This window comes from Epinephelus moara, chromosome 23, assembly GCF_006386435.1.
Source record: "Epinephelus moara isolate mb chromosome 23, YSFRI_EMoa_1.0, whole genome shotgun sequence".
Classification (NCBI taxonomy): Eukaryota; Metazoa; Chordata; class Actinopteri; order Perciformes; family Serranidae; genus Epinephelus; species Epinephelus moara.
Window position 1 is genome coordinate 21,245,825 of NC_065528.1, and position 16,287 is coordinate 21,262,111.

General features: G+C 42.7%; 1 protein-coding gene across 1 annotated transcript in view; it reads right to left on the reverse strand.

Moving 5' to 3' along the window:
• Positions 1-16,287, reverse strand: part of tmtc2a (transmembrane O-mannosyltransferase targeting cadherins 2a) — a 101,604-nt gene that overhangs the window by 6,179 nt on the left and 79,138 nt on the right. Inside the window, exons 9-11 of the mRNA XM_050036658.1 lie at positions 13,668-13,749; positions 9,580-9,694; positions 2,955-3,018 (exon numbers count right to left, since the gene is read on the reverse strand). Coding sequence (XP_049892615.1) covers positions 2,955-3,018; positions 9,580-9,694; positions 13,668-13,749 — 261 coding nt within the window. The remainder of the gene's footprint in view (positions 1-2,954; positions 3,019-9,579; positions 9,695-13,667; positions 13,750-16,287) is intronic.

A 16,287-nucleotide genomic window follows, 5' to 3' on the forward strand; every position in this document is an offset into this window, starting at 1 on the left:
GGATGAATGCAACCATTTAGAGGTGTCTTTCCGTAGATAAATTTAATAAAATACCATCTTTAAGTTGTGAAATAAAACCATCTGGTCCTGAATAGTGTACCAGTCATGGAAATCTACAAAACCCAGGTCGTAGACATGACTCTCAGCAAGCCGTAACTAACAAACACACCCAAATCTCATCCTAAAAGTCATCGGCACCTCATCCCCCAGACCTGGCGTCGTTCCCAGGCCCACGTCCTTGCTGCATGACATATGGTTAGCAACTTGGCAACTACTTCACAGAATTTCTCTCCCCAAACACAACTGCTCGTCTTTTCTTAACGCTGATATTTCACTCGTTTACATTCCACTTCTCAAGCAGTGTTAAAAGACGAGCCTTGGGAGTGGGAGCTCACCTAATGTAACAAATGAACGCTTACAGAGCTGGAATAATTCAAGTGTTAGCCCGGAAGACGCTGGAGAACTAATTAATAAACGCAGTTTTTACAGAGAGAGGAGCTGCAGTGCAGTACTACCACCCTCCTTTTTCAGTGGGTTTGTTTTTCTCACCAAATGCAACAAATTTATGTATCAAACAGTTATATTTCAAAGTGCTTCAAACCACTGTTCTGCTTTTTGTACCACGGTGGAACTTTTTGAACAGCCCAGACAAACTAAGCTAGATAAATGAGGGTCCCTTTGCCATTTTAAACAACTGGGTGATATGCAATACACACCGACTGAGCTAAATCATCAGAAATGGAGCCTCGCTTTTGTTCTGTGTACAGGACGGCAGACAGAGAGTAATTCAGTAATCCCTTTTTTGCCTTTCTTTTGACTGCAACAATTATTTCTGAAGCTGGGTCGGTCTTGCTGCAGTGATGAAACGGATAAAAGCTCTTGACCTTCAGCGGGTTGGATATAAAATATTTTTAAGATAGTATCTGCCTCTGATCTTAAACTTTTGAGATATACCTTGCCATTTCAGCTACAATGAACAATAACAAAAGATTCTCTCCAAATGTATCAGAAAATACTCCAGAATTTTTTCAAAATTAAGTTGTTAAATAGTGATTTAAAAGAACAAAAATATACATATACAGTCCAATATTAACACATCATATCATCCTTTTTAATTTACAGGGACCATAGCACATACTGTAGCCTTATCATCCTGAGAATTAAAGCAGGCCTCCCATATTCCACAGTCAGTAAATATAGCTTATCTGTTACAGCGTGATATTTGAGATGAACCTATCTGAGTGGTGTAAATAAAGCATTTCAGTCTATGTGTGCAAAATGAAAAATCACTGCTCGCACCTTTCTCGAGAGGCACACGATCGTTGCCTTTCTTAACACGTAGAGCCGGAGCTGAATCTTTCATGACCTGAGAGCTACTGGATTAAGTTGATATTTGAGAGACTGTCATTCACTAAGCAGACGTGTGCGGGGAAAATGTCACATAAAGATGGACAACAAGTATCCTATTCTTCTCTTCAATGGATTTACTCAGCTTTTAAGGCTTGAAAAAAAACAACTCAACATTTTTTCAACTGTATGAACACATTATTACTTCATATAGTAAATACTGTTAAAGAAATACTTCATGATCATCTGTGTATCAATTAGCCATGCCGTGTTACCTCTAATTTGTAAAGAAAGTGTCTAACCAAGGACTTCACACCTCCCCACCATGGACTGATCTCCCTGCTGGCCTCTGGCAAGAGGTCCCGCAGCACCATGCTCTCTTCAAATCCAGACTCAAATAGTTGGGATTTTTGTGTATGTGTGTGAAAATGCATCAGTTTGGGAAGTGTTAGGCATACGACTGGATAAATGAGGCTTGGATTAGACTGCATGAGTTGTGTGAGAGTTTTTAAGCAAATATTTTGATATAGTTTTGTTGTTAAATGTGGTTCCCAATCAATCGTTTTCTGTGGAGGCATACGGGAAAGGTTTTCTTCAAGAATCCAACACAACACACTTTATTATTACTCTCAAAAGAGCAGGACGACTATCCCTGAGGTTGTCAAGGATGGAGGAGATTCTGGAGAGCTCCACATCATCAGCATCAACATTCCCCTAATCTACCGTGCTCTGTTAGATCATCATAGCTCCTCCTTGATCCCACTGAAGACTGTATGGCAGATCAGTGGGAAAGTATATGTCAGAATGTCTTCTCTTCACTGTCATGCAACAAAGTAATTGAACAGAATTATATATGCACAGGGTGTATCTTACCCCATCAGAACGTTGGGGACTAATGTGGATAAAGATGTATTTGAGTTTATCTTACAGGGCTGCATCAGACACAAAACGTGGGGAAACATTGCTGTAAGTGTGTGGCAATGTAACACGAGTTACACCGGTGAAGGGCATGAAGATAAAAGTCAAACCTCTCTCCTGACTGCAGTGGCAACATAAGTCAGAGAGCAGACCGTCACTACGCAGACTAACATGACAAACGACTGCAGGAAGCTCCTTCTAGGTCTCGTCTAAAAAACACAGGACTCTAAGTTACCTCTCCCAGGCCAGTCCACGCACCCTCTCCTTTGAAGTGACTGATTAATACGTGACAGAAACAGGATATAATAGCCCCCGACTTCCTCCACCGCATGTGCTGACATGGAGAGACATGATATTCCTCAAGGCTTTGTCTGTTAAACTCCACTGTGATGATCGAGTATTTACTCAGAGGCTGAAAGTGTGAGTTCAATAACAGCCGACGGTAACCACTGAACTCTTCTCTCTTTGGGGTTTTTGTGTTTGCATAAGCACACTGAAGCAGCCGATCACAGCCACGAACAGAACACAGTTTCCATTTTATATTCTCTGCTTGCCAGGAACAACAGTGCTATAATATAATGTCAGAATGATGGGTAACACGTAGTATGTTGTAAATTGGATTTACAGTGCAGTCGTGTGTGTGCATTTCCATGATAAGTGGTAACAGGCCCACCAGTCCAGGTACTTACATCTGGTCTGAGGCTGGCTGCGCGCTCGTACTGCCTCTCCGCTGCCTCATTAAGACTGGCCTGTCTGAAGAGAATGAAGAACAGGGAGAAAAGGAGAGTAAGAATGTGACATATCACACTTTATATTAATAATACTGCGCTAATACAGATTACTGATGAGTGTGTTCTTTTATTACTGTCCAGCTTGCAACATGAAACAGTGTTTAACTGCTGTAAAATGTCTCATTGGTGATTTTACTGGAATAGTCAGATTCATTACATGTTAAAGGGACAGTTCACCCCACAATCAAACACACAGTTTTTTCTCTTACCTGTAGCACTATTCATCAGTCTAGATAGTTTTGGTGTGAGTTATAGAGTGTTGGAGATGTCTACCTTCTCTCCAATATAATGGAACTAGATGACACTGGTGCTCAAAGTGCCAAATTAATAGCTATGTCTCTTTCCAAAAATCATGACCAGGTAACTCAAGATAATCTGCAAACCATGTTGTGAGCAGTTTCATGTCTTTCTACCAAACTACACCTGCAAACTGCATCACCGTGCAAGGGGGCAGAGTGCATCTACTCATGGACGAGAGGCTCCTGCTCGTGACAGCGCAAGATGTAAACATTAATAGCGCTACCACCACAGCTATAATGTTAGCTAAGCATAAACTGTATAAAATGATGGATGTAGCCACCGAGACGTCAGCCATTAGTTTGTCGACTCAAGTTTGGTATTTTGGCCATTGCCACCTCCATTTTTGGAGCCAGAAGTGACCATATTTGGCAAGAAGATGGAGATATCTCTAACACTAGCTGCTAGCTTGGGAAGCTTGGAACTAGATGGCTTGTGGTGCTCAAAGTGCCAAAAATAATATATTTATATACATTTGAAAAACTTAATAGCAATGTCTGTTTTGTGAAATCACGACCTGGTTACTCAGGTTAATCCACAGACCTTGTTGTGAGCAGTTTCATGTAGGAACGATCCTCCTTCTACGAACTACATCCACAAACTGTGTCACCACGCAGAAGGAAGCGTGCATCTACTCATGGACGATACGCTCATGTTCGTGACAGTATGGAAACATTAATGGCTTCATAGCTCATGAATGAGTGGAAGATTTCTCCCTCCTTAAAAATACCCTGAATTTCCAGGAACCAAAGTCAAGGATCACAAGGACCTTTGTGATTTTACTGGACGATCATGGACATAAACGATCCATTATCCGTGATACAGCAGTGTAACCTTGCTTCTTCTTATTTTCTATTTTACAAGATGATAAGCATTTCACCTTTACCTATGATGTCACTGCCTGTTGTTTTTGGTTTTGGCTGCTTTTTTCTTATTTTTAAATATAAAAAAACATTAATGGAGTCTTCCTCTGCTGAGCTGTAACGTTAGCTCGCTCCGTCATGCCAGATGAGAAGGATCGTTATGTTTTCGCTTCCTTAGGATGAGCAGCTTATATATGTCCTGCTGGTGTTGCAATGTTGTTTTACATGGAAATATGTCACTCCTGCCTCTAGTGCTTTTAATAGGCCTCAGATTTTGCCTCAGGTTTTAGCACTGAATCACAAATTTCACGATTATTACATTATTTTTACTGAAAATCTATGTTAAAAATCATGTGTTGTTGATATGTTCAAAGTCCTTTATATTGTATGCCCTGTTGTGTCGGGTTTTTGCTTTTGTGTGTGTGTGTGATGTTTTTTGGTTTGCTTTTTGTGCTTTGTTGTATTTTAGGTAGCCTTGTGTAACGTCTTGGCCAAGGGACTACAGAGAAAAATGGCCTTTTTGCTAATTCTGGCATTTTTTTTTTATCGTGTATTTCCTAATTTGCACTGTCCCTTCTAAAATAAATTAAACGAAACTAAATTATATCAACATAGGGAGCAGGTCTTTGTCCATGGAGATCACCATGTTGCACTGCTGTGTTTCTACAGTAGCCCAGAACGGACACACCAAACACTAGCTCTAGATAGGGCCATCCACATTTTTGCATTACATGTAGTTAGCGGCCCTTTTCGTGACGAGCCAAACAGCATTGGAAAAACACTAATTTTTAACATGAAATTGCTTTATTCAGTGTCTCTACCGCTTTAAATCACCTGGTCCATTTGTTTTGTAGAGGAAGAGACCTCTGTGGATAATTCGGCTCTTGATAAAAACCACCTGAACATCTGGATCTTAAGTTATCAGATATAACAGGTGAGCACACATTAGCAGGTGCTGGGCCAGCAACCCATCTGCGATGAGCTGAACAGTGTTGGTGAAACACTGATTTGTAGTGTGACACTGCTTTATCAAGTGTTTTTACCAGTTTAAATCACAGGGTCCATTTGTTTAATGGAAGAATAGACCCTTGCAGATAATTCAGCTCCTGGTAAAAACCACCTGAACAATGAACACTGAAGGAATTCTACACTTGGCACACAGATGGCAGTAAATCCTGCACACTAGACCTTTAAAACTTAATAACAATAGTTTTACATTATTTTTTTTAACTCTGCATTAAGATATCATGTGCTTTAGGGCAATTTGAAATTAAATTCTAATTTAATAACAATAGCTCATTCCAAAATTATGTTACTTGTTGTTCCTGCAGACAAAGGTGTTCCTCAAATTACTTATTAGTATTCAGAGACTCCTGAATTAACTAGGTGCTGTCACATAATAGCCACGGGATGATACAGATCCTTCTTCAGCTGCAGCACTGTTAAAATATTTACATATATATATATAAACTTGTAAAATACTTTAGTTTCTAATAGTGTCATTAGGGAACAATGTTCTGTGCAGGTGATTAATTTCTTAGCTGTGTAATAACTGTGATAATGCAGCTCACATTTTGCATTTGGGCCTTGATTTATTAGGACTCACTTTAAAATGATTTCTGGCTCCCTGTCTATTATGGATTTCTTATTATTTATCAGAGTACGATGAGGAGAGATGGATGTTTTTATAATGCCAGAAACACAACCGGTCTTCCCCTGCATGTTACAGCTGGGTTCATAAAATGGCAACACTTAATCTGCTCCATACGTACAATTTCATCCAAGGGGTACACGAACCAGACTTTGCTGTGCCAAAGTTAATAAAGTCAAGGAAACCGTCCTCTCCCGACATGGCAATTAATATTTATAAGACTATGACTTAAGTTAAATATGTAACACTTTATCAGGGTTCAATGGAGTTCATAGCTGACTATCGTATAGTCATCATCTTATAGCGTGCTTCCTCTGTCTTTGTTTAGTTTGGTCAAGTGTTGGAGAGTCAATAAAGATTCAGGAAGTCAGGATTTAAAGGAGCAGTGTGTACAATTGAAGGCTCATTTATATTCCCTTTATACGTCTGTTTCAAACATCACTGCCCTCATACTTCTATGCTGCCTATATGATGGTATAGACACAGCTAATAGATGGCACTAGAGGGCGGAGTCAAAAGTTTCTCACAACAACAAATGAGGCGACAGTGGAGGAGGGCGTATCATTGTAGCTTTAAACGGAGGCAGAGTTATTAACGGTTGGTGGTCTGTGCAGACGACATGGACGGAGACTTCTTATCACTACATTAAAAATTTGTTTCGTTCCGCCATTCGTCTCCTACAGTCGTATCTCGCTTGAACTACTGCCTCTACGATCTCTGGTGGTACTGCTACATTTCATCTGTGCAGAGTATGGACAGAGGGCTCCGTCTGCCTCCATCTCTGTATCTAACGTCGAGCATAAATTAGCCCTTAGGAGGATTTGGTTGCATCTAGCAGTGGGGATTGCAGATTCTCATAGAACGGTTCGTATGATACCCTACAAATTAGCGCCCCACGAAGTTACTTCATGAACATTAACTTACGGAGGTTAGGTTTAGGCAAATAAAGTTATTGCGGTTACGTTTAGGAAAAGAAACATGGTGAGGATGTAGCTGAAAATGACTCAAAGTTCACTCAAAGTTCACTTCCGAACACGCAACTCCAGGGGACAGTCCTGGATTAAAGTCAAGTTTTTTGTCACCCATCCACCACCCCAACCCCGAGGCATCCTTATAAAACCGCTCGGGGCTGTTCCTTGTTTACTCCCATCAACGCATTTGTCACGTAATCGCAGCCTACCAAATTACAGGGGATATGTACAAATTTGGATGCATCAATTTTCGTAGGAAAACATACAGTTTGTGAGAACAGCCTGCACATTGCAACCAGATGAAACTTGTTCAGGTAAGATTTCCTTCAGTGTTCGTTGTCAGTGTTTTTCCGACACTGCTTGTTGCTAAGGGGCTGCTTACTACAGTAGCCAATGTGAAAACATGAATGAGCCTATCTAGAGCCAGTGTTTGGTTTGTCCATTCTGAGCTACAGTAGAAACATACAGGTGCAGCCAGTGGCGTAAGGGAGTTACCACGGGCCCCAGTGCACACTAGTTGCTAGTTATAAAGGCACACACACATCACTGGGAGCTTTGCTACTTTTTCCTCCTGTTTGTTTCTTTCTTGTACGGCCCAATTTGATCTCAGATGGGCCGGATCAAAAAATCATCGCACAATAACATATTAGTACCATCAGCTCCAATGTTTTCCCTTTTTTTGTGTTAAGAATTACAGGTACATTCTGTAGACGTTCATCCTTTTACAAAACAGATGAACAGCATTGCATGTGCATTTATCCACACATTTCCTGACACAGATTCTTTTGAACTGAAGCTGCTGATTGACAATATTTTGCACAATGTTCAATATCTTTAAACAGTAAGTATTGTTATATCAGAGAATTATTCTGATCAGGGTGGAAAAGCCTCTGAAGCAGAATTGTACATGAAGTCGGCAACGAATTGTTTAACTGGCTCCTGAAACCTGGCACCTCTAGTCTAGTCATCTAGTAGGCCAGATTGGACCCTTTGGCGGTAGAGCTTAGATCAGGCCCAAAAAAATCCAGCCAGAAGGTAGACATTGAAGGCTGACTCTCGTCTTTCTTTCCATGGCAAGCCTTCGTCATGTGCCTCATAAGTGTCGAGGTCCCCGTCTTTTTGCTGTCATATACCAGCATTGCGCTGCACTTGGTACATCCGACGAAGCCGACACACACGTTGTCGCCGTCGACAACTCACATGTGCGCGACCAGTTGCGCTGTCAAGGGGGTGCTGCGGCCCCACCCCCCCAGGTGTGATGAGTAGTTGGTTCCATGGCTGAGGTCTATTATGAGGAGCCCGACCCGTCCAAGCCTGAGGATAGTGGGTTCGGGCTCGGGCAGAGAATCTAAGCTCTATTTGGCGGGCTGGTTCTGGCCCACGGGCTATATGTTTGACAGCCCTGCTCTTGTCCTTTCCTTTTGCTGCTTTTATGTTTGAAAGGCGTGACTGCTCACTGGACTTGCAGTCTTGACAGATTTTGCAATTAAATTAGTTACTTTATCGTTTCATCTATCGTCTCAATCAAATAGAGACTTGATATTAGGCAACATCAACGTACATACATACATTTTTGAGGGTAAATAGCCTCTCACAAATGGCACCATTTTTAATCTAATGTGAGTTCTTCTTTGAACACAGATGTAATTCAAGGTGGTACTCTGAATGATTGGCACGGGAACCACCCCATGGGCTCCAGTGTGACTGAACTGCTTGCACTGTCTATATTTACACCCCTGGGTGCAGCATCGCTGATGGTTTAACTTCAAACTAAGCGCTTTATTGGAGGAATCACATCCCTGATAACCATCACAATAATTGAATCATAAGAGCAGTTTGCTGGAAGGAAATGTAGACCTAAGCTTGTAGAGGAAGCCCATCCATCAAACTGTATTATCAGGTTACTATTATAATCCTGGTTATGTTTGGTCAGTATCTGGAGCTCACCTTTATGATCAGTGGAGCTGGTTTAAATCCAGCTAACGACAGCTGTATGTCACATCCGTTCAACCCTAATCCTAATCGATTCGGATTTATGTCCAGGTCAGTCTAAGCTGACAATAACCAGTTAGACCAGAATACGGCAGAATGATCTGTCATTTAGATTTACTCTTTCGTCTCCAAAAGCAAACCTCAGCCAAACCCTGAGACTTTCAACTTTTTTTTACAAACCCTCCGTGGTGTTGCACTTAGATGGATGCTCGAGAGCAGTAATGACTTTCCCAGATATGTAGAGCAAAAAGGAATGAAGGCACATCGCTCCAATATTTCCCTGGGTTGCTGGGAATAGAATTTGCCGTCCCTTTTGACACGTTTTAAGACTTATACGCTGTCTGTGCACGTGCTTGCCAAACTTTGAGGGGAAAATTCTCCAATGGCTTCTTTACAAGTCTTGGACCGAAACATCACCATGATGGACTGAAACTGTACTGCTGTTTATATATGTAATACATAATAGCTTTTATGGCAGCCATTTCCATAGAGAGGACATTTACTATTCTATAACACTGGTGTAATTTATATTTCGAAGATGGTTATTAAATGGCAGTGGTAAAGAATAAACCCACAAATGGTGAAGCGGCACAGCAGCAGCAAACTCTGTAAAAACAGGAGTTCGAAAACCTCAACATCTCTTGACGTATACAACAGCTCAATTTTCTGTACTGTGTGCCTTTTTTCAGGACGGAGGGAAACTCCACATGTGAGCAGTGTTGTTGTTGTGTGTCAGCAGTTTAGCCAACCTGAGCATGTGAGCAGCGCTGAAAACCACATCAAACTCTGAGCTGTCCAGCTCCGCAGCTCTCTCCGCCATCTCTGCCGCCTCGCCAAGACGAGACTGCTCCAGCAGAAACTGACCTGGAAGAGAGGGAAACACAGCGGAGGTGCACTTATTTTTAGGGTTAGCAGAAGTTCTGTTAGTACTCTTTATTCTTGTGGTATGGCTTTAGGGAATGTTGGTCATGTTGGTCTATTGGTTCATTGGTCGGTTCTCTACTTTGGTCCAAACTGAAAAATCTCAACAACTGTTGGATGGATTAAGATGAATTCTAGCACAGATATTGACGTTCCCCAGAAAATGAAGCCCGATGACTTTTGCAACCCCTTAATTTTTCTTCTAGGGCCAACAAGTGGTTGATGTTTTTGGCTGTTAGTGAAATATCTTGACAACTATCCCATGGATTGCCTTGAAATCTTGCACAGATATCCAGGGTGACAAGACTACATAAAAATAATGAATGCAGCCACTGTGACGTCGCCCACTGGTTTGTGGGCTCCTGTTTAGACACCTCAGGTTTGACATTTTGACCACTGGGCCCAGAAGTGACCATATCAAGACAAAAGTGTGGAGCTAACCCCAATGCTATCTGCTAGCTTGCTTAGCATGGTGCTTTTACATTCATTCATTTCATTCATTCATTTTCCGTAACCACTTATCCTGTCAGGGGTCGCGGGGGTGCTGGAGCCTATCCCAGCTGACATTGGGTGAGAGGCAGGGTTCACCCTGGACAGGTCACCAGACTATCACAGGGCTGACACATAGAGACAGACAACCATTCACACCTACGGACAATTTAGAGTCACCAGTTAACCTGCATGTCTTTGGACTGTGGGAGGAAGCTGGAGTACCTGGAGAAAACCCACTCTGATACGAGGAGAACGTGCAAACTCCCCACCCCAGGGTACAAACCCCCCAGCCTGGATTTCAACTGGGATCCCTCTGGCTGTGAGGGAACAATCCTAATCACTGCACTGCCGTGCCGCCAACTCTCATGCTAGCTGTTAGCTTGGTTAGCACGGTGCATTTACAGTCTATGGTTAACTGCGATAATGCGAAAAACAGTCTTACAACCACTGAACAACCCTGGAGATTGCCACGTAATGAATTCGATGGTCTTGTTACCTTTTCTCTCAGCATCTAGCGCAGGTCAGAGTTTAAACTTTACACTTTTCTTTCATTCGCCTCTGCAGCAGCTGCTCCTCTTATCCACTGATCTGACCTGATCAGCTCTGATCGGATAAACCGATCACTTATCCAGCCCACAAACACAAAACTCCACAAACTGCTCCTGAGGAATAAGGAGACGCAGGTGAGAAAAAAAACCTTGAGGGACACTGACCTGCCCCACCTGTTGTCAGCTACAGCCACATATAGATTCTGATTCTGTGGGAAACACTGGTCTCTAAAGCTAATTTCAACGTTCATGACAACTGTATGAGGGGTTGAATTTTTATATGACTCACCCTTTTAAATTTCTATTAAGGCTTAACGTTGGGCATAATTAAGAGCTTCTCCCCGTGCTGTGACCTTGTCGTGGTGGAGAGGCTTGCGTGCTTCTATGATCCTGAGAGCTATGCTGGAGGGATCCTATGGAACCTGGCAGGTTCAACCATACCAGACTGGTCTTGGGTGAGGAGTGAGACGAAAGGCAGCACCTGGTCCTCCAGGTTGGGGGTTAAAAAAAACCTACTGTTACGGAAACTACAATGAGCAAAGTAGCCCAAAGTAGACCCCGGCCACCACTTCTGATGAAATCCGAAAGGAAGTCAGGAGTGCGAAAGAGGGTCTACTAGGGCCTAAAACCAAGATCCGCATTGGAGCATGGAACATCCGAATAATTAAGAGCGGTCCACTTTGACAGAGGTGTCGCTACAGTCTATGAGTCAGATCCACCCCTCGCTTCTCTACTCCTCCACCGTCTCGTCCAAATATGGTCACTTCTGGCTCCAAAAACCCAAGATGGCGACCGCCAAAATGCCAAACTCAAGGCTTCAGAATGGGAGTCCACAAACCAGTCTGTGACGTCATGGAAGCTACGTCCATTATTTTGTACAGTCTATGCGTTTTACAGGTATTCATGTTTCCTACATGATCACTGTTTATGACTTTGTTCCCCTGACTTTTCCTCTTGGGCTGCCAGGAGGTGAAAACTTTTGGTTTTAATTGAATATATGTTGAACATCTGTTGAATATCTGTACAAAATTTCATGGCAGTCCATCCATGTCCACTCCAGATGAACCATAATATCTTGGGGATCCCCTGACTTCTCATCGAGCGCCATCATCAGATCAAAATGTAATAATCAGCACATGTTAGCATGCCAACATGCTGAATATGGCACACAGTTTAGGTGCTAAAAATCAACATGTTAACATTACCAGTGTGAGCAAACTGTTACACGTGATATTAAGGGGAAAGGAGGAAGAGTTGGGTGAGGAGACAAAGGAAGACGAATGGAGGCAGTGCCACAGGAAACACAACACGGCGGCAGAGACAGCGAGAGGAAAGTGAGCTGGTGAGAGGATTGTTGTTTTGCTCGGCGACGTTTGAGAACACAGAGAGTCGGAGGTATTTCATGTGTTTTCCTGTGGGAGTCTGGCCACCTGGTGCGGCACCCACAAGTGCCTGCATCAGCGGCTATAAATTAACAGCCAAGCTTGGCCGCAGATGTTACTGAATATAGGAAGAGGGGAATGTGGAGAGGCTCCATTGAAGTGTTGGCTTTACTTGTACTGAGCCGCATTCAAAAATCGAGCCATCAGACACCAAAGCAGACTGTTTAGACGCAGGTCATACGAAGGACAGTCCGTGTTAAAATGAGTTACTGGGAACAATGGCAGGAAAGGGGGGCCTTGTCTTAGCTATCACCTTCTGTGTCCTCGCTTCCTTGCACTCTCTCATATGTGTGTTTCTGTGTGTACATCCGTTGTGTTATAGCGTGGACAGATACCATCACTCCCTGCACACTCACACCTGGAGCTCATCCAGTGAGCCCAGGAGAGCCAAAGCAGCCAGATTTGCGATAAAGGAGGGGGACCGGCCCAAATAAACATCACCTATAGCAAGACGCTACAAGATAACATTGAAAAAAGAAAACATCCAGATAGGCAGAGAAGGAGAAAGAGAGTGTAAGGGGAAACAGCTTGGTCCAAAGACAGCAACGCAACCCCTCACCGGGGACCAAACTAAACCCGAACCCTGAGATATCCAGCGCTGAGAAAGCACCGGGAGGAACGGAGCGAGATAAGGAAGAGGAGAAAGGGACGAGGCACAATGGTGCTTTCAGGACAGATTTCACTTCCTACGAATATCCTGATGATAGCGACACGGCGCAGCGGGGAGCCTGTTTCTCCAAACTGATATGAAACTGCATTAACAGCAGCACAGGCGGAACGTGGTATCATGTATTACTCTCGGTTACCAATGGTAAACAGTGTACTCTGATCCCGTCTCCTCACCCAGATAAACACAGCATACATGCCTGTTTGTATGTGTGTTTGCACCATCTGCAACACCTCGAACCGCTCCAACAGCACTGACACCACACAGAACATTTACATAAATCTGTTAAAGTGGTGCAGGGTTTGCTAAAGCACTGGTATTTTGGGGGGAAATGGTAAAAGCAGCAAGACGTGTGACACTTCCCAATGATTACCAAAACTCCTATCAGGTTACGTAAGCTATGAGCCTGGATCCAGGGTGTGTTTAATGACTCTAGGTGCGAGGGTGACACTACAAAGTATACGTCTTGGATAAAAGAGTCTAAAGACCCCTGCCTAATAATCATCCTGAGTGCGGCTTACTGCGGCAAAGCCTCGTCATTACAGCAAAGCCTACAAGGGCTGCGCAGCAGAGGTTTGGATTATGGGCAATCAGGCATGCTACAGTTGGAAGAAAAGGACTTTAAATTATATTCTATGTAGTTCTTTAAACCACAGAGAGGCATTTCTGAGGACGGAGGAATTCATGTTTTTATGATTCTAATGTTTCAAACAGGCTTGGCTGAAAATGTTTGCTGTTTCTAGAAGGGAAACCTTTGATGTTCTTACCATAGTGCATGTAGCAGTTTCCTTTAGTCGGGTCGAGCTGGATAGCTCTCAGATAGTACTTCTCTGCTTCTGTCTTCTGCCCCTAAAAGAAAAGAAAAGGAAATCATGTATTACGCCAGATTTTTAGGTTTTGTTTTGTTATACATGTAATGTTTTTCAGGGCTGCCAAATGAACATCAAAAATTAGTCAACGGAGATTCTTCAAGTCGAGCAGTCTTTTTTATTTTGGTCAGTCAGTGTGCAGTTTACTTCAGGAGACGTTTTGGTCGTCAGAGTGAGCGCTCCACATTTTCACACTGCTCTTCGGTGCAGGCAGCTGCAGACCCAGACCCAGGGAGTCTGAGTTTGCTTTGCCTGGTCAGGCTCAGAGATATCGTTATCTTTTTCCCTCTGCTTGGAAGTGGTGAATTTACAGCCCAAAGAGACTGATATTTAGTGTTGGCAAAAATTATCACTGCACATTTCCGTCGTATTTCTGTCGTATGCGTAGTTAGCAGAATGCTAACAGAGTGCTTGTTTATATACCATGAACGCCCCACCGAACTCTGCTTAAACTCTCAAACTCTATGGTAAAAAAGTTACAAATAGTCAAATATTTGTATTGAACACCCAAATAAGATTCGATTGACATAATTCTGAGTCGGGTCCAGCCCTAAATATTTGCTTTATTCATTTAGTGTATTTAGTTTGACTTTGACCTCAAACCATTTTTGTTAACCACTAATATTTAATATAAACATACCAGACCTGTAAGCCTGAGCAGGACTTCACTATGGGGTTTAACACACATATTCCACTGACTGATTTGTTATAAACTGTAGGAGAAAAAAAAAAAAAAAAAAAAATATATATATATATATATATACACATATATATATATATCCTTTATTTAACCAGGTAAAAGCCTCATTGAGATTAAAAATCTCTTTTTCAAAAGTGACCTGGCCAAGAGAGCAGCATAAGTTACAACAAGGCAAACAGACATATACAACTGTCACACACAACAAATCAATAAAAACCACAGGATGCAATTAGCATGGATTACAAGGTCAGCACGAGAACAAATATGACGCGACTAAAAGACTAAAAGAGCTAATTTCCCGTTCCATTAAAATCGACTTAAATTCCCCCACAGTGATCAACTCTGCCAATTTCAGATCCTTCTGTAAATTACTCCAGGACGAAGGAGCAGCATATTTAAAAGCTTCTTTGCCGAGTTCTGTTCTCACCCATGGAACGAGCATTTGTAGAATATTATGAGAGTGAAGGCCAAACTGATTTTGGTTTCTGCACATGTATGTAGACAGATAAGAAGGAACCAGGCCAAGAATAGATTCATATATAAAAACGGTGGTGTATGTGATTGCTACAACCAGTAATAAAGTGCAAAGCAGAAAATAAACTAAAACTAAAATCCATCCATCCATTTTCATCTGCTTATCGCTAGGGGGTGCAACTACATCACAGCAGGTGTGTTGCTCAGGACCAAGGGAAGCACAGTGATGAGTGTGAAGGTGTTTGGATGAGCTGTTCTCCAGAAAACTGCAAAGGGCCTGACCCAATACCCACACTTCCCCTAGAAATACACACTTGCACTTGGTTGTGCGCGTTCACGTTTAGGCTAGTGGTGTCCCAAAACAGAACTGAGGTAGTGGAAATGGTTTCCAACACTTAAAACCCGCCCTAGATTCCAAGGGAGCCCCGACCCACACTTTCAACAACGTGGAAGATGAAATTTCCCAGAACACCTTGCAAAGTCAGCAACTTCGGCAAGTTGTGGAAGAGAATTTGTTACTGTTGGACAAGCGTAAACTCATCGGCAACTCGGTTGAACACAGAACACAGAAGACGTCATAGGCGCCTCCTGTTTTCAGCATTTCTTCTCCGTTGATTCATCAGACGGAGAAGAATAAACATAGCACACGCCACAACAGCATTTTCATTGCGTCACTACTACGTGTGATGTATGCCTGCACGTCGGCCACGCCGATTTGCATGAAATGGTGTCTCATTTCTTAGGGAAAGATCTCTACCCTAATATTTCTCACTTCCCTCATCAAGGGTTATCTCGCAAACGAGGCCACTCAATACCAAGTGGAAGATTTAAGGGGTAGAAATGGGACAGGCCCTAAGCAATGGGCCTGTTCTCAACAGGTTTTGAACAGACACTGCACCGGTACAGTATAAAACATGCATGAACATCTTGTGCTCCAAATCTGTCATCTCCAAAAATCTCTTTTATTTTACTGTATCTGCCGTGAGTCATTTTAATGCACTGACATGCATCAGTGGAACGCTGCTGTTAAGTTTCAGCAGGAGACTGATGCTCATAAAGAATACAGTACGCCACATCCTGTGCCTAGAAAAACCTCCAAGGTGTGTGTGAGTGTGTGTACCTGCAACCAAACTGAGAAACATACTGCCTCTGTATGCATGAGCCTCAGTTTCTCCACCTCTTTTGTTTCATGCTTCAGCACTGATTGCTTCCATATTGCCAATGGACTTGCCATGCAACAAGAAATGAGAGGACTGGGCCTATTAGGTCTGCTTCATTAGCTTTCTCCCATGCCCGCAATCGCTCTAAATGACTGAGCGGATATCGGGCCTCGATGGCTTATTC